The 20,095-nt window shown below is 53.4% G+C and overlaps 2 protein-coding genes across 2 annotated transcripts; one reads left to right on the top strand and one right to left on the bottom strand.

Moving 5' to 3' along the window:
* Nucleotides 1–366: 366 nt before the first annotated feature.
* Nucleotides 367–16,985, top strand: BO86DRAFT_394605 (acetyl-CoA synthetase-like protein; the record flags this gene model as incomplete). The annotated part of the gene is made up of 7 exons (XM_025673224.1): nucleotides 367–1,267; nucleotides 1,325–1,638; nucleotides 1,699–9,773; nucleotides 9,823–10,522; nucleotides 10,572–11,338; nucleotides 11,389–14,840; nucleotides 14,890–16,985. The coding sequence occupies 7 exons, from the start codon at nucleotides 367–369 to the stop codon at nucleotides 16,983–16,985; spliced, it is 16,305 nt and encodes a 5,434-aa protein (XP_025532704.1).
* Nucleotides 16,986–17,319: 334 nt separating this feature from the next.
* Nucleotides 17,320–19,508, bottom strand: BO86DRAFT_394606 (uncharacterized protein; the record flags this gene model as incomplete). The annotated part of the gene is made up of 4 exons (XM_025673225.1): nucleotides 17,320–17,352; nucleotides 17,824–18,211; nucleotides 18,277–19,158; nucleotides 19,231–19,508. 4 exons carry the CDS (start codon nucleotides 19,506–19,508, stop codon nucleotides 17,320–17,322), a joined length of 1,581 nt encoding a protein of 526 aa, XP_025532705.1.
* Nucleotides 19,509–20,095: the final 587 nt, after the last annotated feature.

A 20,095-nucleotide genomic window follows, 5' to 3' on the forward strand; every position in this document is an offset into this window, starting at 1 on the left:
TCCGAGGCCGAGGTTGTCGCTAGTGTTGAGTATACAAGACGATAATTGATGATAAGTCTTGTGCTGAAAGATATGACTCTTCAGAATTGGCAATCATGGACGATGACCAGACGTTCCTGTCCGGGACCGGCGTGGCGAATGCTCTGGACGATACCATCTCGTTGTTCTTTGTAGATTAGCCTAGGGCTTGAGACAGTATATGAAGAACTGGAGACCTTCAGGGTTTGAAAGACCTCCTGATCGTTAGACATCTCTCTCTTCTGTATCCTCAGAGTCACATCCTCCCTCCGAGTCAGTTGGCTTGTCTCCCTTTCTTTCTCTATATCACCTACTTGACCATATTATCAACACAATACCAACCTGACCATGTTCCCTCAACCACCAATTCTAGAGTCAGAGGAGACGGTGGCGTCCATTCTTTCCGCTGCCGTTGAGTCAAATTTGGGCGGTGTAGCCATTGACTGGGAGCACGAAGAACAAATCACCTACGAGCAATTACGTGGCAAGGTGCAGAGACTTGCCCGGAGGCTTCGCTCTCAAGCACCTCCTGGAACCCCAGTCGTGGTGTGCTTACCTCGTTCGATTGCGCAAATTGTCAGCATCGCCACAGTTCAATGGCTTGGAGCCGTTTACGTGCCCTTGGACCCAACCATCCCTCAAAGCAGACTGGATGGCTTGTTGAAGCGCCTGCAAAAGCCTGTCATCTTGGCGAATCAAGACTTTCTCCAACGCTATTCCGACCCCCAACTTATTGATGGGACATACTTCAATGTCGAGCAATGTCTCACCGATGACGAGGGGCATGCCGTGGAAACGAGTAGCCAACCTATTGCTACCCGGGAGCCAGACGATCTGGCGATTATTCTTTTCACATCGGGAAGTACGGGTGAGCCCAAAGGCGTGAAGCTCTCGAACCGCAATATTATCGAGCCCATTCGCTACTTGACCTGCCAGCAGGACATCACCCCCCATTCTCGAATCCTCCAATTTGCCGGCCCAGCGTTCGACGTGCATATGCTGGACATATTTTGTGGTCTTTTCAATGCCGCGACTTTGTGCTTGGTCACTAAAGATAAGCTTCTTTCCCAGTTAGCGTTCTGGATCAATCGGATGGAAGCGAATATGATCCATCTCACTCCAAGCATGTTGTCAATGCTGCGCCCTGAGGAGGTTCCCGGGATTCGATACATGCTGTCGAGTGGAGAAGCGATCACTCAGGAGATCATCGACACGTGGGCCTCTTCCGCCGTTCTCCTTAATCTTTATGGTGGGTATGACGCGTGAGAGCAGAGAGATCGCGATGCTAACATACCTATCACATTAGGGCCCTGTGAAGCTTCCTCCATAGTCGGCTCGCGGCTGCTACCGGGTGATTCGGCGAGCATCATCGGCAAGGCTACTCCATTCTCAAATATCATTGCTCTACGAGAGGATGGGCAACCTGCCGGTCCAGGGGAGTCTGGTGAGATATTTTGTACCGGAAAGACCATCTTCCTGGGATACCTTGGGGATGAGATCATGACGCGATCAAAATTCCGTGCGCAGGGCCCTGGTCTTTCCGATCTGTTTGGCACAGGAGATGTCGGGATAGTGACCGAAAATGGATATCTAAAACTTTTGGGCAGAATTGATAGTCAGGTAGGACAGAGGAGAAATGGTTTCTGGGAACGAGAAGTGGCTAACAACTGTTGTGCATAGGTCAAAATAAATGGACAGCGCGTCGAGTTGCAGGAGATTGACCATGCGTTGAGTACCATCGCTGCCAAAGCAGTCACAAGGTGGAGAAAGGATCCAGGGGGCCAGATTCGACTGCATTCCTTCATTACAGAATCATCTGCTTTCTGCTATCCGTCCGATCCTTGTGAGCTGCTCACTGATGGCCAGGAATTTATCGACCGTCTCTCGGCAGTTTGTCGTGCCACACTGCCTTCGTACATGGTTCCCGAGATCATCCCGGTAAGTGCAATTCCCCTGAATGCGAGTGAAAAAATTGATCAGAAGCGTCTCGACCTTTTGCTCGAGTCTCATCTACAGTCAGCCAGTGGAATCCTGGAGCTAGATGCCACGGCCGGGATAACTGCCACAGAGCAGACCATAGCCAACATAATCAGTGAGCAGTTGAACCGCCCTGTTCGGTCTGCTCGGAGCAATTTACTCTCTATGGGGCTTTCTTCACTTGATGCTATGGCTGTGTTGAAGCACATCTACCTCGAGTTCGCTGTGTCTCTTTCTCTACACAACTTCCTTCAAAGCCCGACTGTAAAGCAAGTTGCGAGAATGGTCGATGAGCAGACAGAAACGAGGACGGCAGCTCCTTCCCCTCAACTTCCAAAGGGAGGCATGCTTCTTCAGAATGATGAGGCGATCACATCTCCATCTCAGGACCGGATATTCGCAGCCGACAAATTGCTTGCTAATAGCGCATACAACTGCAATTTTGTCCTTCGTCTTCCCTCCATGGACCTGGACGTGGAGCGTTTGCGCCGGGCTGTCTTTCAAGTCTATGCCAGGCATGACGTTCTTCATTCGACATATCATGATGTTGATTCTGATGGCAAGGAAGCGGGCCCCAATGCATTGCCCCTTGTGAGGCAAAGAGTGTGGCCGGTCGCTGATCTTCCACCACAGTGGACAGTGGTGAGCCTCAAGGAGTTGGAGATAATCAGCGTGCGACACAACAATTCCGTGTTCGAGAGCTCTATGGACTGCATCGCAACGGACGCGGAAGTTCTGTTTGACCTGAGCCAAGAATCAGCCCTGAGAGTCACAGTCTACGAACTGGGGTCCCAGCAGTGGATTGTCCACTTCAACATCCACCATATCGCGATGGATGAATGGTCATTTCATATTCTCACGAGAGAGATTGAGGATTTCTATCAATCCGAGCATTGCTTGGATCCACATTCTTCTCCAGCAGTGCAATACAGCGAGTTTGCTGAGTGGCAGCGCTCCATTTTGCTACAGCAAGAATACAACAATCACCTCCACTGGTGGGATGAACGAATTGGCGATGAAATGGCTTCACTGCGCCCTGAAGACCTCGGTCCCTTGCCTCCCCATGTCCCTTCCTTGTCGGTCGAAGAACGTGACAAGAGCCAGTTGATCATGCAGGATCTCGACTCTGACATCTTCCGGAGTTTTCAGGAACAAATTTGTGCTGGATCCACCGCGTTCGTGGGCTGGCTTGCCTTGTTTCAACTCCTTATGGCGCGCGTCAGTCGAAAGAACGAATTTCTGTTGGCGGTTCCAGCGACGGAGCGCGGCGTCAGCGCTAAATTCATCGACGTTGTGGGTTTCTGTCTGAACACTGTTCTAATTCCATCCACGGTTGCACCGACAGACACTTTCAGGACTCTTTTGGCCCGCACACAAGAGACATTCCTCTCCTGTATCTCACACTCTGTACCTTACGAAGAGGTCGTCACCAATCTAGCAGCAAAGAGACCGACCGGTCGTTCCAGCCTCCAGCTAAATGTGATGTTCGTGCTTCATGATCTCCGAGCAAACCCTGGAAAGGCCTCTGATGCTGGTTCATTCCTGGAATCGGCGGATTACATCCAACTCCCAAGCAAGGGGGCTGATTTCCCTCTTATTGTTCACATCGATCCAAATTACAGCCCCCCTCGTGTTATCCTACAACACCGATTTGATGCCTTCCGTGCATCCTTCGTCCAGACCCTTGGTCGTGGCTTTGCATCGTTACTCCAAGATGTCGTTCAATCTGGCCTTGAGGCACCCCTGATACAGATGAATCAGATCTCACCGCAGGATGCACGAACACTCGATAGTTGGGCTGTGGCTTCCAGAGTGCCCGAGCAAATCTCCCGTGCCTGGATTGAGAGTACTGGGCTCACATTAGTGGACCTGTTCCATGAGGTCGTGGAGAGATATCCCGGGCACCTGGCGGTTGAAGACTTGACCGGGGAGAAGCTCACTTATGAGCAGCTATATGCTCGTTCAGCTATGCTCTCTCGATTTATTACAAGAACTCACGGCATTTCTGATCAGGTTGTAGTCATTGCCATGGATAAGTCCCCAAAATTGGTAATCAGCGTCCTCGCGGTCCTGCTATCAGGGGCTACGTTTCTTATGATCGATCCAACTCACAAAAGTATCCTGAACGAGAGCAAAGTGTCTGTAAGCAAGGCATCTCTCATTATCACTGACGCCGGGAGTTACTCGGCGGTCAATCAGATCCCAAGGCCCGCTCATACCGCGATTGTGCGGTTTGAGGAAACGAGCTGGGCAAACGAGTCGGCGAAGACCATTCAGTCATCAGTTCCAGTCTCCTCAGGGGCGTGGCTTTGCTTTACCTCCGGATCGACCGGTAATCCCAAGTGCTTCTCGATTCCGCATAGCTCCGCAGCAGCTTGCTTGATGAGTCTGATTGACTATTTTCACCATGGACCGGGCACAAGAATGCCACTCTTGAGCAATGTTGTTTTCGATGTCAGCATCTCGAGTATGCTCAGCCCTCTTCTCTCCGGGGGAACTCTCTGCCTTGCGCCATCCGAGAGCTTTGTGACCGATCTTGAGGTAACCTTACGGGCATTGGCAGTCACCCATATGGAAGCTACCCCGAGTGTGGTTGCCACGCTTACTGGACCTTTCGCATTGCCTTCTCTCCAGTCTCTATCCCTCGGCGGAGAGCCTCCGGTGAGGGAAGTGACGAAGATGTGGATGGACAAGGTTGATGTGTATAACATATACTGTCCTGCGGAATGTACCATCATTGGATTCATCCATCGTTTCAAGTCCAGCGATGATCCCGAGGGCATGATGCGCAATATTGGCCGAATGACTCCGCCAGTGCGCTCCATGATTCTCGACGCAAACAAAAACCCTGTCCTGCCTGGGGCTGTTGGGTATTTGCACATCGGCTCATATATGGATGGTAAACTAGGGCAACTGAGCACAGGGTACCTGGCGCCTCAATCGGCAAACTCCAAATTCTCCCAGGACTCTCGCGTGGGGCGAATCTACAACAGCGGTGACTTGGCATACTATGATGAGGATGGAAACGTGCATCTCATCGGTCGCGAGGACGATCAAGTAAAGCTTCATGGTATCCGGTTCGATCTAAGCGATGTCGAAGCCACTGGCGATGCAGTCTTGCCTCCTGGAGGCAAGTGCATTGCTGTGATTGCTGGTCAGCCTGATAAGACGCTTGTGGCGTTTGTGCATCATCCTTCCTGGGCGCCGGAATCGAAATCCACACACTGGGCACTGGAGATTTCCCCCGATACCACCCCTTTCCTCCTGGACCTCCGCTTCCAACTTGAGAACCGACTGCATGACGTGATGATTCCGAGATATTGGATTCCGATTTCGTGGATCCCCCAAGGCAACACGGGTAAGGTCGATCGAAAGCTGCTACAGAGATGGTTCGAGGAGACCGCCGCTTCTGACCTCGACACTGTCCGACCATACGCGACTCTCAAAGCCCGTCCAGACCCTGAAGATAATGTCTGGGAGGCGGCACTGGAGGCATTTGACTCTCATGCCATTGGAAAGGCACTTCGCAGTGCTTGGCAGCAGACGTTGGGCCTTGCCGACAATCAAGTCTCTCTTCAAGAATCATTCTTCCACTCGGGTGGAGATAGTATCTCCGCCATTCGCTTTTGTTCTCGCGCCAGGGCTAGAGGAATCCAAGGATGTACTGTTGGCCAGCTCTACCGGACTAGCTCGCTGTCAGCATTGCTCGCAGCCCTCGAGGCCGTGCAGCAACAAAGCACAGAGCCCGAATCAAAGGCTACTGTCTCACAGGATAATTTCGCGGGTTACAGGCTTCTGGCATCTCGAGATGAGTCGGAGGATCTGAAGCGAGACATTCAACAGGCGATAGCAAATACCACCTGGCAAGAGACCCACATGGAGGGTGTCTGGCCCATCCGCGAGATTCAGAAAGCCATGCTCTTGCAATCTAGCTCCCAGAATGGTCGCTACGTTGTCCAGGTGATGCTGACCCTGACCGGGATTTTGGACTTCCAAAGACTGCGCAATGCCTGGCGATTATTACAGGAGGCCCACCCCAGTCTGCGAACCACCTTTATCCCTGTGTACCGCGCTGATACGGTTGAGTACTTTGCCCTGGTCGTGAAGGCTTTGACAGACTACACCAACTTCCATCCTCATGTCCTAGATCTCCCCTCGGGGAGCCAATTTGAAGAGTGGTTGGAAGCTGATCGCCACCGAGGCTTCACATTTGGAGATCTTTTCCATCGCGTGACTGTTTTCCAATCTTCCCCAGAGACCCATCACTTGGTCCTCACTATCCATCACGCGATCAATGATGGATGGTCCCTGGGAATCATGTGGAAGGATCTATCGGAGGCCTATGGCATGGGTAGCCTATCCGCTCGTCCCTCCCCGGCTCGATTTCTAGCCCTGGACCTGGCACGCGATCCAGGATCTTCTTTGGATTACTGGAAATCCTATCTTGATGGTTTCGAATCGTTTGAAGTTCGCCCACATGCACTACAAAGCCTCCAAGACTCAGGTAGATCGGCCATGAAGACCAAGAGGCTGATTGTCAGTATTACACCGGAGCAGATTTCTGATTGCGCCAAAGCGCACAGGGTCACCAGTGCCACTGTCCTCGAGGCCGTGACTGCGATCTTCCTTGCCCGGGTGACCGGTCGATCCGACCTTGCTTTCGGAATCACTACCAGCGGCCGAAACGCTGCCGTGGAGGGCATCGATGAGATGGTCGGCCTGTTCATCAACACTCTTCCCGTCCGTGTTCACCTTGACCAACATGCAACGATGTCTTCGCTGCTCCAGCATTTGGCCCAAGACTTTGCTTCCGCCATTCCCCACGAGCATGTCGCTCTCTCCCAGATATTTGCCAAGGCCCAGGGATCAAAAAGTCCATTTGATACAGTGCTTGTTTACGAGAACTTTGATACCAACCACGAGCAGCAATTCGATGAGAGTCTTACGTTGTCGGAAATCGACGGCCGTGAATTCTCCGAGTTCCCGTTCATGGTCATTGTTGAGCATACCTTGCAAGGCACACAGATTGTATTCAAATGGAGCGATAATCTCCTGCATGTTGAAGAGGCTGAGTCTTGGCTGTCCCAGTTTGCCTCCCTGCTTTCTGAAGTCATTCAGTTACCTGATGGCGAGCAGAAAATTGAGAGATTGGGCATGGCGACAGACTATGGCGAGTTTGAACAAGTGAAGGCTTCGTATGATGCCCACAGAAGATATCTTCGGCAGAATGCGACAGAAGATACATTGAATGGTCTCTTCAAAAAGAGTGTCGTTCAGCATGGAGAGAATATCGCCCTTCGCTCTTTGACGGAATCTCTTTCCTTCCGTGAGCTAGACGAGAGGTCGGAGAAGGTTGCATTCAATCTTATCCGCGAGAATGTCTGTCCAGGCGATGTGGTGCCAATTGTCTTCTCTAGATGTCCCGACATGATCGTTGCTATGCTGGGTGTCCTGAAGGTCGGTGCCGCATATTGCCCATTGGACCCCAAGGCACCCTTGCTCCGTTTGCAGGGACTGATATCGAAAGTCCAAGGACGGATAATCGTGCTGGAGCGAGACATTCTCTCTCCTGAAACGGTCCAGCACATCCAGGCGATGGGTCTGAAGGTAGCCTTCATTGAGACACTCACAGAGAATGGTGCAGCATCCACAGACAATCCTGCCCTACCCGGGGTGAGTCCCAATGATAGATGTTATGTTCTATTCACCTCCGGAACGACCGGAGAGCCTAAAGGCTGCATTCTGTCCCACCGGGCTGTATCTAATGCTGTTCGAGAGACCACCCGTATATACAACACCGGAGCCGGGACTCGAATGTTGCTGTTTGCGAACTACATCTTTGATGCTTCTGTGATCGACATTTATGGATGCTTGTCCACCGGCGCTACACTGTGTTTTGCGTCTGAGGATGACTTGAGATCGGATCTGAATGAGGTCGTGGCCCGATTCTCGATCACATCTCTTCACCTGACCCCCAGCGTGATGCGATTCCTTGACCCCGACCGCTGCACCACAATCCAGACACTTGTGTCGGGGGGTGAGAAGCTTTCCACCAGCCTCCGCGAAACATGGGCTGCTCGACTACGACTTTTCGACGGCTACGGTCCCACTGAGTCCGCAGTGCAGGTGTCCGCTACCCAGGTTGTCGACCATGACGGCACTTCTACCATTCGACAAATCATTCCTGGTAACTTCGTGTTGCTCCTGGATCAACATGGGCTTGTTCCTCGGGTCGGGCAGGTCGGTGAAATCTGCATCGCGGGCAAGCAACTGTTCGACGGATATATCGGAGAGCCTGATCTTACCGCGCAAGCGTTGACGACGATGCCCGGGCTGGACCAAAACCTCTCACTTTACCGCACAGGTGACCTGGCAGTGTATACTCCCGACATGAACATCCGCCTAATCGGGCGAAAGGATAGTCAAGTGAAGATCTCTGGGCAGAGAATCGAAGTCCAGGAAGTGGAAAATGTCCTAATCACTGCGCCAGGTGTATTGAGCGCTGGGGTAGCCGTTTGGCGGAATCAATTGATCGCAGTCGTTCAGCAAAAGGAGCCGGCAGAGACAGAATTGAGTGATACCATCTGGAGATTGTTCTGCGAGGCAAGATTGCCAGCCCAGCTTGTTCCGACCCACTTCCTCCGTGGCATGGTGCCTCTGAACACCAGCAGCAAGGTTGATCGGAGACAGCTGGCTCAATTGGTGGAGTCTAAGATGCAAGATGTATCTACGGCCGGCTGTTCCAGCGAGCAGGAAGCGCAGACGAGAGCTGAGGCCTATATTCTGAAGATAATCAGTGATCTGCTTGGCACTCAAGTGATTGATGCAGAAGCATCGTTTGCATCAATCGGTCTCAGTTCTCTGCCCTTAATGGAGCTTCGTGCCATCGTATCGCATCACTTTTCTCGAGAGTTATCATTCTCCGAACTCAACTCGGCTGGAAACGCCCGACGTCTGGCAGCTCGACTAGACTCCGCATCACCAATCCCCGCCTTGTCCAAAAGTGCACCTCTGCATCATGATGATCAGGTCGAGGCACTCTCGACCCAGCGTCGGATGTGGCTGGCCCAGCAACGACTGCAGGATGAAACCTACAACGTCTGCAGTCTGCTGACTCTGAAAGGTGTCTCTGCCTCTCGAATGGCTGAGGCCATACGCCATGTCGTCCACCACATCGATGCCTTCCGGCTGACGTTCACGTGGAACAGTGACAAGAACAGCCTTGAACAGGCGCTTAAGTCCAAGTCAACGGTTCCCGTGGAGCTTGTTGCAATGGAGGATCTCACAGAAATTAAAAAGACGAGTCGACAGTATGCACAGCGATGCTGGGACCTGGAGAATGGCCCCATGGCCCTGTTCGTCGTATTTGATCGTGGCGCGGAGAACATCGCAATTTTTTACAATATCCACCACATCCTGGTGGACGAATGGACAACACAGCAGATGCTAGAGACTATTCTGGATGTCTATGTCAACCGGCCGTCAGCACTCACATTTGGATCAACTGTCCAGTACGCCGGTCTAGCGTCGCAGTACGGTCCTGGCAGTCCGCTCTACGACAAATCCATGGCAGATCTGCTAAAACATCTGGATGATATCCCGCCTTTCGACACCACGAATTGGCCCGCCCCGCCTGCTGAGGCTGCTGCTCGAGGGTCTGCTAATATCGTTAACTTTGTGCCATCGTCTGAGTTTGAACAATTCAAACTGACTTGCGCGAGAGATGGCATCTCGTGGTTTTCTGCTTCACTGGGCCTCTTCCAGCTCCTTCTCCATCGGTATGCTTCAAATCAGTGATAGGTCTATAGCTGCTAACTTCGGGTGCAGGTACACTTCGACGCAAGAGCTGGGAGTCCTCATTCCGGTATCGATGCGTGGAGCATTGGCATCAAGTGGTGACGTCTTTGGCAACATGGTAAATACAGCGCTCGTGCGCTCGGTCCGTGAGGGCGCGAAAACGTTGCGACAGTTCCTCGAACAGACGGCTGCATCCGTCAACTTTGCAATGGATACAGTCGTTGTTCCATTCGAAGATGTCCTCGCTCAGCTCAAGACCACGGTCAGCGAGCACTCGGTCATCTTTGTTGCCCAAGAGCAAGGTGCTTCCGTTGCTACCAACAATGTTGTGGACATCACTAGGGAGACTTTCAATTCACGTCCGGTGGCATTTGATTTGCAAATGACTCTTACCAGCACTAAGGATGGTACTGTGCTGGATCTCCAGTATGATGGCTCCAAGTTCGAGCCCTCTTACATGCAGGAGATTGCGATTGGCTATGCCCAGCTATTACAATGCGCATTTTCACTCCGCGACACTCCTTTGAAGGACATTGACCTCTGCACCCCTGAGCAGCGGGATATGATGGAGGCATTTGCCAACTTTCCTACCGTCAAACCACCGTGTCGCGATGTCTTGCTCCACGAGCTTTTTGAGGAGACTGCTGCCAGACAGCCTGATTCCATTGCTGTCGATCATTGGGACGGTGAGCAACATATCCTGACAACATATCAGGAGCTGGATGCCAAGGTAAAAGTTTCCTATCGTGATTCCCAGCTATTTCTGCTAACATTAACAGGCTGCCACTCTCGCAAGGCTTCTGCAAGCAGAGTACGGCGTTCATGTAGGTGATATTGTCCCCATTTTCGTGGACCAGGGAACTATCTACGTGATCTCAGTGTTGGCGGTGTTGAAGACCGGTGCAACCTTTACCCCAATGGCTCAGGATGGAACATGGCCAGCCGACAGGGTGACGGGCATCGTCACCGAATGTTCAGCCAAGGTGGTGATTGCCGACATAGAAACCCCTGAAGATCTGCTCTGTCCAACTCTGCAGATTCATTCAGTTGACTTCTCTGTCGAAGGGACGTCCCCCATTGCTTGTGGAGCCACTCCGGACACGATCTCTTACATTCTGTGGACGTCGGGCACGACTGGGGCTCCCAAGGGTGTCATGATTCCTCATTCTTCCGCCGTGACTTATTTCCGCGAGGCTGCTGCCTGTTTGTTCCAGGGTACGGCTGCAGATCGTACCTTTCAGTTTGCAAGCCCAGTGTTTGATGCCAGCATGGAGGATCTTTTCCACACCTTTGTCGAGGGGGGAACGCTGTGTACGGCTCCCAGGCAGCTGCTTCTGTCTGATCTGCACAACGTCTTCCGCGCTCTCCGTCCCACCGCTGCAGACCTCACACCAACTGTTATCTCGCTACTTGAACCCTTTGTTGGCTCCTTTCGCGTTCTGGTTACTGCTGGTGAGCCGCAGAATGAAAAGGTGCGCGCGGACTGGACCAAGTCGTCGACTCAGCTGATCAATGCCTGTGGCCCGGCCGAAAATACCGTAGGATCGTAAGTGGAATCGCTCCTCCTGACCCTCAGATTGCTGACCAGTCTTTTAGCTATTTCGGACCCGTGACTCCGACAAGCAATATCCGGTCCATTGGACACCCGTTTGCTTCGGTGGTGGCCTTTGTCTTCGACGCCTTCGGCAAGCTCTGCCCCCGACACGCCATTGGCACCATTTGGCTTGGTGGTTCCCAGTTATTCAAGGCCTATCTCAACAAACCGGAACTCACGGCCCGTGTCTTCATCAATCATCCTAAATATGGTCGACTCTGGAACTCCGGCGACGTGGCCTACTACGACTCCGAGGGTCACATTATTCACTGTGGTCGTGGAGATGACCAAGTCAAAATCCGCGGTCAACGGCTGGAGTTGAGCGGCATCAACTCGATGATCGAGGAAAGTGACTTTGTGCGCCGCGCTTTAGTTATGAAGGATAAGGAGAAGCTGGTCGCATTTGTTGTTTGGGCGGATGAACCTGAACGGCCGGTCACGGAGCTCATCGCTGAAACCCTCAATCCCAATGAGCACGTCAAGCTCAAGGCTCTCCGAGAGTCTATGAAGGCCAAGGCGTCATCTGCCATGATCCCATCCATCTGGATCCAGGTCAATAAGGTTCCCCTCCGGCAAAGTGGTAAGGCAGACCACAGACTTCTGCGATCCCTCATCACCCACCCGGAGACTCCGGAGGACGAGTCAGGCAAGCCCCCCGTTACACCGGTGGAACACGTACTCCACGACTCCTGCTGCCGCACCCTTGGATTGCGCGCAGTGGGAATGGAGCGGAATGTCTTCGAACTCGGTATGGACTCGTTCTTGGTGATGAGGTTCCTGTCGGAAATTCGCAAACACCTCCCCCAGTGTCGTTTGACCCTCCGCCATGTTGCTGAAGTCCCAACTCTAGAAGGATTAGCTGCTGGGATAGAGGTCCCCGATATGAACCAGCAATCACCGTTACGCCTGGAATTGCCAGCTCTGTCCAGGTTCGATCGTGGATCTACAGCCCTTGTGCCCGCCAGCTCGATTCAGACCCGGTTTTACTGTGCCCAGGCCCTTCTGGCGGATGCCACGTACAATGTGCCCTCATTTTATAAGCTTGACGGCCTACTCCCAGACGCAGTTGAATCGGCCATCGTGTCTATTCTAGATGATCATGCCATTTTCCGAACCACGTTTATCTCTGACGGCGACGCATTGCGACAGAAACTGCATACTACCTCTCAAGTAGAGTTCCGGCGATGTGATCTTGCCTCCTTGGACGGGAATGATGCAATGCACTTTATGCGGGATATGTGTATCAAGGATGCTGCAACCGTGTTTGATTTGGAAGAGGGGCCACTGGGCCGTGTCATTCTCTTCCTGCTCCAGGGAGATTCTGGCTTTCTGTTTCTCAATTTCCACCACATCATCATCGATGAGCAGTCCATGCGACAACTTGTGCATGAGGTTGCTCGACGAGCAGGTCACAATGACGCAACACCTGTGGTAACCACCAAGGGAAGACCGCAGTATGCTGACTTTGCGGAGCAAGAACAGAAGCTCCTCCAGAACCCAGATACGCAAGCCGAGTCAAAACGCTTCTGGCAGGAGTATCTGTCGAATCTCACTCCGGTGAACATTCCGCCCTTCCATGTCGGATCGGGCCAGCCGCAGCGTGCCATGTGCCACTACGACTTTACCTTGCCCCAAGAGAGCCTCAGTTGGATCCGCAAGCAGGGGCTCACCAACTTCTCTGCCTTTCTCTCTCTATACATGATCCTGCTGCAACGTGTCTGGAACCTAGCCGATGCCACAGTCACAATCCCTGCCTCGCAACGAGCCGACCAAATTCCCACCGACATGTATGGGTGCTTCATCAACACCGTTCCGGTGCGTGCGCAATTGTCGGGGGCTTGCCTACTTGGACCATTCCTCAAGTCGATGTCTCGCAATTTATTCCAGGTGTTGCAAAAGTCATATCTTCCTTACGACCAAATACTCGACGCTGCCAAGATTGGCACACATGATTTGCCTCTGATGTTTGTCTACCATGAGACCTCTAAGGATGTCTTTGACGGGTTCATCGACGCACACAACCTGCTTCGCGAGACAGACAGTGAGACTTCCGGACAGTCTAAGTTCCCCGTGACCTTCTCTGTGACCCTTGATGAGCAGAATGAGCTTTGGAATGTCAGTCTTAATGTGGAGTACGACATGAGTAGGATCCAGGGAAAATCAGTCGATATACTGTGCGAGCATTTTGAGAGCCTGCTTCATGCAGTGAGCCAGTGCGCCGATGATATTCGGATTGGTCACTTGGAAATTCTCACGCCGGGAGAGAAAGAACTTGTGGAGATTCAACAGCGAACGATTGACGCGGTCGATCGAAAGCGAGCCGCTCCCAAATTTGTTCACCTGCTGGTGCGTGATCAAGCTGCACAATTTCCCGATCAGATCGCCTGCGATTTCGAGGGTAAAGAAACAGTGACATACCGGGAGCTTTGGAACAAGGTCGAGCACATTTCCGGTGGATTGATCTCTTTCAGACAGGGAGTCGACAACAAGGTCGGTATCTTCATGGATGCCGGGATTGATCGCATTGCCTCAATTCTGGCTGTCCTCAATTGCGGAATGGCATGGGTACCTCTTGAAGTGAGCCTTCCTGTCGCTCGACTCGTCACGATCGTGGAAGACTGTCAGCCCCAGGTGATCTTGACGGCACAGACCCTGGAAAGCGAACATAACACGGTCTTGCAGGAGCTACACAAGGCCACCGCCCATTGGGTTCCTCTGTACAATCTCCCCTCAGCAGTGCCCACTACCGAAGCGCCTGCTGTTGTCGCTGACCACCTCCAACCAAGCGATCTTGCCTACATTTTATATACCAGCGGATCTACCGGTAAGCCCAAGGGGGTTCAAGTAGAGCATTTCCCTCTGCTCAACGCGATTCTGGCCTTTCGGGCCTTGTATGAGTGTGGGCGGGACAGTCGGTTCTTGCAATTTGTTCCATGGACTTTCGACATCTCGATCATGGATGTCTTCGCATCCTTGACAACCGGTGCCACTCTGTGCCTGGGTGGTAAAGAGTTCCTCCTTTCCAACCTCAACTCCATCTTTTCTCGGATGCAAATCACCCATATCTTGGCATCACCGACGATGATGAGCCTTCTCACTCCCGAGGAAGCTCCGACCTTGAAGGTTCTGTCCAGTGGTGGTGAATCAATGACCACCAAGGTCCGTGATGTCTGGGCCGACCGAGTCACCGTCTTCAATGCTTTCGGACCCACCGAGACCTGTATTTACAGCCTGGTGTCGCGTGTGCGTCGCGACTTGGAGCCCAACAATATCGGCTTACCGACTGCGGGAAACACGGCGTTTATTGTCAATGAAGAGCTCGGGTTGTGTCCGGTTGGAACAATCGGACAGTTGGCCATCGGAGGAGTTCAGCTTTCTCGTGGATATCTCAATCGCCCGGAAGAAAACCGTGCATTCGTGGATCACCCTCAGTTGGGACGTGTTTATCTAACCGGTATGTATCCCCTCTGAAATCCAGTTTGCATTGAGCTGACAAGTGCTAGGCGACTATGCTATCAGAAATCATAATCAATCTATTACCTACCTGGGCCGCATGGATACTCAGACCAAAATCCATGGCCAACGCATCGAGCTCGAGGAGATTTCCAACACTGCTCTCTCACATCCTGCGATGCATAATGCACTTGCTATGGTTGTCGATCGCGGCAACACAAGCCATCTGGCACTCCTATTCGAACCCAGTGGACGAGGGTCCGCCGGGAGACAGGCTGAGATGCAAGCTCTCGATGCTATGGACTTCCAGAGCACTGTCTCGGAAGTTCACTCCAAGCTCCTCTCCACCCTCCCCCGCTACGCTGTCCCAAGCTTGTGCATTCCCGTCTCATTCATGGCAATGAATGTAAACGGCAAGACGGACAGAAAGCGGGCCACTGCTCTTGTAGCCGACCTAAGCGATACCCAACTGTTGTCGTACAGTGTCGAAGCCCATGAGCAAGGAGCAAACCTGCCGCTAGAGACCGAGCAAGAGTTCCTGATCGCTGACGCGATGCGTCAGGTCTTGAAAGCCCGGGATATCTTTGCGAACAGTAACTTCTTTGCCATGGGCGGAACGTCCATCTCTGCCATTCGTCTTTGCTCAATTCTAAGACGATCTGGATTCACCCTGATTGTGAACCACGTCTACGCCCATCCGACGGTAGCCGAGCTTGCCGGCAACGTTAGGTACAAGTCTCCTGTGAACATGGTTTCAGACACCAAACTCACCAGCTGGGGTAACATCCATCCGATTCCGATCATGGACTGGTACATCGATCAGCAGAAGATCAATCCCAACTGGAACAATCAGGCTCACCTGCTCCAAATGGCTCGCTCGGTAACTTTCACTGATACGGTGGAAGCGTGGCAGGGCATCACCGGGATTCATCCTTCTCTGCGCATTCGATGCAATTCCACTTCGGCGCCACCCAGGCTGTATATTCCTATCCATCCATCGTCCCGGGATTATGCCGTTACGCGTCACTCCGTGCCCTCCGAGGAAGCGATGGAATCGATTATCCCACAAACGCAGGCTTCACTGGACATCACCAAGGGACCCGTTTGTGCTTTGGCATGGATCGAGACCCCATCAGCAACCTACTGTCTCATTATAATCCACCATCTCGCTATCGATATTGTCTCATGGCAGGTCATATTCGACGACCTCGAACAACTTCTCTCTGGAGAATCGATCTTGCCCGAAGGCGATTCGTTCCGTCGCTGGTCTCTGCAGGTACGCGAGAGACAAGCGTCGGCTCTCCCCGGGGCCTTGAATACTGCCAAGGGTCTAGAGTCACAACATGAGAACTATCTCATCGTCCCCGACTTTGTCTCCCGGCGCCACCGGAACACCCAATCCACCGTTGCCATCGTCGAAACAAGTCTAGCGGCAGATCTGACCCAGCTCTGCCTAACCGATGCCAACAAGATGCACAGCACCGAGCCGGTCGAGCTCCTCCTGGCGGGACTGGCCCTCGCCCTCTCCCGCTGGCGACAGATCAGCCGGTTCGAGCTGACGCTCGAATCGCACGGCCGCGAGCTCCAAAACGAGGCGCTCGACCTGTCGCGAACCGTGGGCTGGTTCACATATCTCTACAACGCAGTCTTCACCATCCCTCCCAGCAGAGCGACCGACAGTGGTAGTGACAGCGAGAGCACGCACGGCAGCTACACTCACAGTGACAGCGACAGCAACAGTGGGCGCAGCCGCACCCGCGACAAGACAAGTGTTATTCCTGCACTGCTATCGGTCACCAAGGCGACGCGCCGCACGGCCTCTCAGGGCACAGACTTTGCCGTCTCGAGCAGTTCGGGCGCGGCCGATACTCCAGTCCTCATGTTCAATTACGCCGGCGCGTACCACACCGGCAACACGGGTGGGCTTTTCCACGCGGTCAATCTGCCATCGGTGGAGACGTCTATGGACGACCCCCGGAACATTCGGCCGTCGGTGCTGGACTTCAACTGCGCTGCAAAGGATGGCGTGATGGATTTGAGTATCTTGTACAGTCAAGCCTTGCACGGTGAGGAGGATGTGCAGGCGTTGCTAATGAGCTGGAGAGAGGCTATGGAGGAGATTATTGAGGAGTGTACTGGTTGCTGAGCGAAAGGGGGGTCGTCAGGAAGGTCAGGTTGGGAGCGCTGTGTTTTATTCTCTGCTCCTTTTAACGTTGATTGCATGTTGAGCAAAACCTATCTGATTCAATCAGTAAGGCAAGCTGATGTGAAGTACGCTTAGTCAGTATTTTCTGTTTATAATTTTTCTTATCTGTCTGCTTCCTTCTGACTTTCTGTTTCTGAATATTGTAACGAGATACCATGGACTCGGGTAAACGGAGATTGCTGATGATAATAGCGGGATGTATATGGGAAGAAATGCAGACAGGAGACGAAGATGACGAAGACTGATACCTAAGCTCTCTTTAGTGGCTTGGAAATTACTGAGTGCGAATGGCAGGAGCGTCCGTCCACTGCATTAAGCCGCTTGTCAGCCCAAATCCTTCCTGTTACCCAAAGCCTAGCTGACGGTGTTCTGGCATTACACCATCTGAGGCCTATTGACGCCGGTCCGTGTCTGGTACTATAGCCCGCTAGTATAGTACTACGCACATACAGACAAAATGAGCTCACTTGAGAAAGGGGTAATTAAAGAGGGTGGTAACAGGCAGCAAGGAAACCTTTCTAGCTAGAGAGACAAAAAAGAAAAACATACAACAGAAGGGATTCGCTGGTGGTCACCCACCCAACTACTAACCTCCCGGCGTGTGGCTTGAGTACGGCTGAGCGGACGGGAAGCCCTATTTTCCACACCCTGTGGTCGTATGTGCTTGAAGCACATCTACTTACATTCATATACAGCAAACAAGATAGAAGTGTATTGAGTACTCATCTGACAACCTGCTTTCCATTGCAAGAAAGCGTATTTGGCATGCAGCAAGAACCCCAAACCCCCATCGAGGGAGCCTGTTCTGCTCGCGCCACTCTTGGATTTGACTGGGGACCACAGCCCCCGTATACACCTTTTGCGGGTGCTCCGCCGCCAGCGGCCACAGGTCCCACAGCTGCGCCGACTGCATCATCGACATCGCATACAGTTCACTCCAGACCAGGTTCCCGAGAATCCGCATCTGTCCGGTGTAGCCAGGTGACACTGCCTCGGGAATGAGTGACGGCGCGAACTCTGCGTCAACGGCGAGGAGGTGGGGGCGGAAGTCTCTGGGGAGTCTGTCCTGGTCTGTTCTGATGTAGGAGCTAGCGCTCCAGGGGTCGAGCATGAGAAAGCTCAATTGGTTCAGCAGCGGGTGTTGTGTGCGGAGGATACGAAAGTGGCTGCGTGATGCCCGTGGGCCGGGTTAGTAGGCTTTCCTTAGGATCTGAGAGGCATGAATAGGGACAAGAGTGGACGTGGGACGAGCCTTCGAACGGCCTCGGTATCCTTAGGATCGATGCCCAATTCCCTGCAATCGAACCACCGGAGTTTCAAAAGGGGCTTCTCCTCCTCCGCGCCCGGCTCGCCGACTCCCCACGCGGCCACTTGCTCTTCCACCTTTGCTTTCACAACCTCCCACTCCTCGTCTGAAATATTATGATACGCCGCGCGGTAAACGGCGAATCCGATGGTCTGCGCCTCGGCATCTTCTGGTAAACCGGACATTGCTTCCGTGCAAACTCGGAGAGCCCTCTCAATCCACGGCGCCGGAGGCAGCTCCGTCAGCGGGGGCGACAACGACCCGCGCAGTTCCAAGCGGACTTGATCTTCCGCCACCGTAACCGCTGACATGAATCTCCGGAGGCGGAGAAGTGCGCTCGAAATCTTGTTCTCTTCACTATTTTCGCCGGTCGACGAGGTCTGCAACTCGGGCACCGCCTGCACCTGTGCAGTCAGCACCTCACTGTGCCGCCTTGGGTACACTTCCGCGAACTCATTTATTTGCGGATGATGCAACCCCGCGACGATCTCGGTGGGGACTCGATACCCCTTGTACCCATTCAAGGGCATCCAGAACCCGGCGTCCGCTTGAAACGTGATATCCGCGAGGAGGCGCCACCGCACGTAGAATTTCGCCACCCGGGCCTCGATGTCTGTCTGACCGACAGCCCCCGTGTCGAATAAGTCCTCATCCAGCATCCGCTGCTTCAACCTCGTCAGGTGGGCCAGCACCCATGCGTGCGCGGTGCGGGTCATAACCTCATACACGGCAGGCACGTATTCCGCCCACAGAGCGCGGAGATCGAGGATGGCCGGGAACTCAGCCAACCCGTCCGCCCTCGCCCAACTCGTCGGAGATCAGGTTGAACTGGTCCCGGAGATTCAGTTTCACCTGCTCGATGCTCAGGTACTCGAAAACGGCCGCAACGGCGCTGAGATGCTCGCAGGCGCGCTCCAGGTGGGCGGGGTTGTCGAGTCTTGCTCCTGCCACTGGGCCTCGGAGAGCGGGACCAGGCCGTCCAGGAGGCGGGCCTTCATGAAATGGATGTTTTTGCCGACGAGGCAGAGGCGGGAAGAATCTTGGCCGCCGCAGTGCATGATGATTTTGTAGATGGCGCTGGTCGCGCTTGGGGGCGGTCCGGGCGTGTCGACGGGGGCCCATGCCGCGGTTGGCTCGTCCAGGAGCGGGACCTCCATGGGGTGCAGGCGTGGGAGGGTGGTGGTCGTGCCGTTGGGGAGGTGGCCATGCACGGCGAACTTGTGACGAAGTTGGCGATGAACTCGGGCTCGAAATACCGGTCAACTGATGATTCATCTGTTACTTGGATGTTCCCATACAAGATGCAGAAGGAGTGAAGATAAGACCGCAGCGCAGTACTGTACTGTATATACCAGTGGGTAAGTCCTGGCTTGCCCAGTGCGGCTGTGTGGGACTGGATGAACGGTGTCTGGTGACGTCCACATTGGAAGAGTCTATCCTCTGGTTGCTCTGGTGGCTCTGAACTGGTGGCTCAGAAGTGGTGTGTGTGGCATATCGTCGGGTCGCCAAACGTGGCCCGACGGTTGCTGGTCTGAGGTTTGAGGGCGTGAGAAGGAGAAACCCGGGTCGTCGTGTCGGCAAAGGAAGTCTGCCATTCTGTCGACAACTCAGCTGCGATAAAGTTCGCGATACTCGTGCTGAGGGTCTGAGGGTCTGAGGGTCCGAGGGTCTGAGGGTCTGTAGAGGGGAGAAGGAGGAGCGGGTGCAGATCTTACCTCAGGGTCTCAGGGCTAAAGACAATGCA

This window comes from Aspergillus japonicus (assembly GCF_003184785.1).
Source record: "Aspergillus japonicus CBS 114.51 unplaced genomic scaffold BO86scaffold_2, whole genome shotgun sequence".
NCBI classification, from domain to species: domain Eukaryota; kingdom Fungi; phylum Ascomycota; class Eurotiomycetes; order Eurotiales; family Aspergillaceae; genus Aspergillus; species Aspergillus japonicus.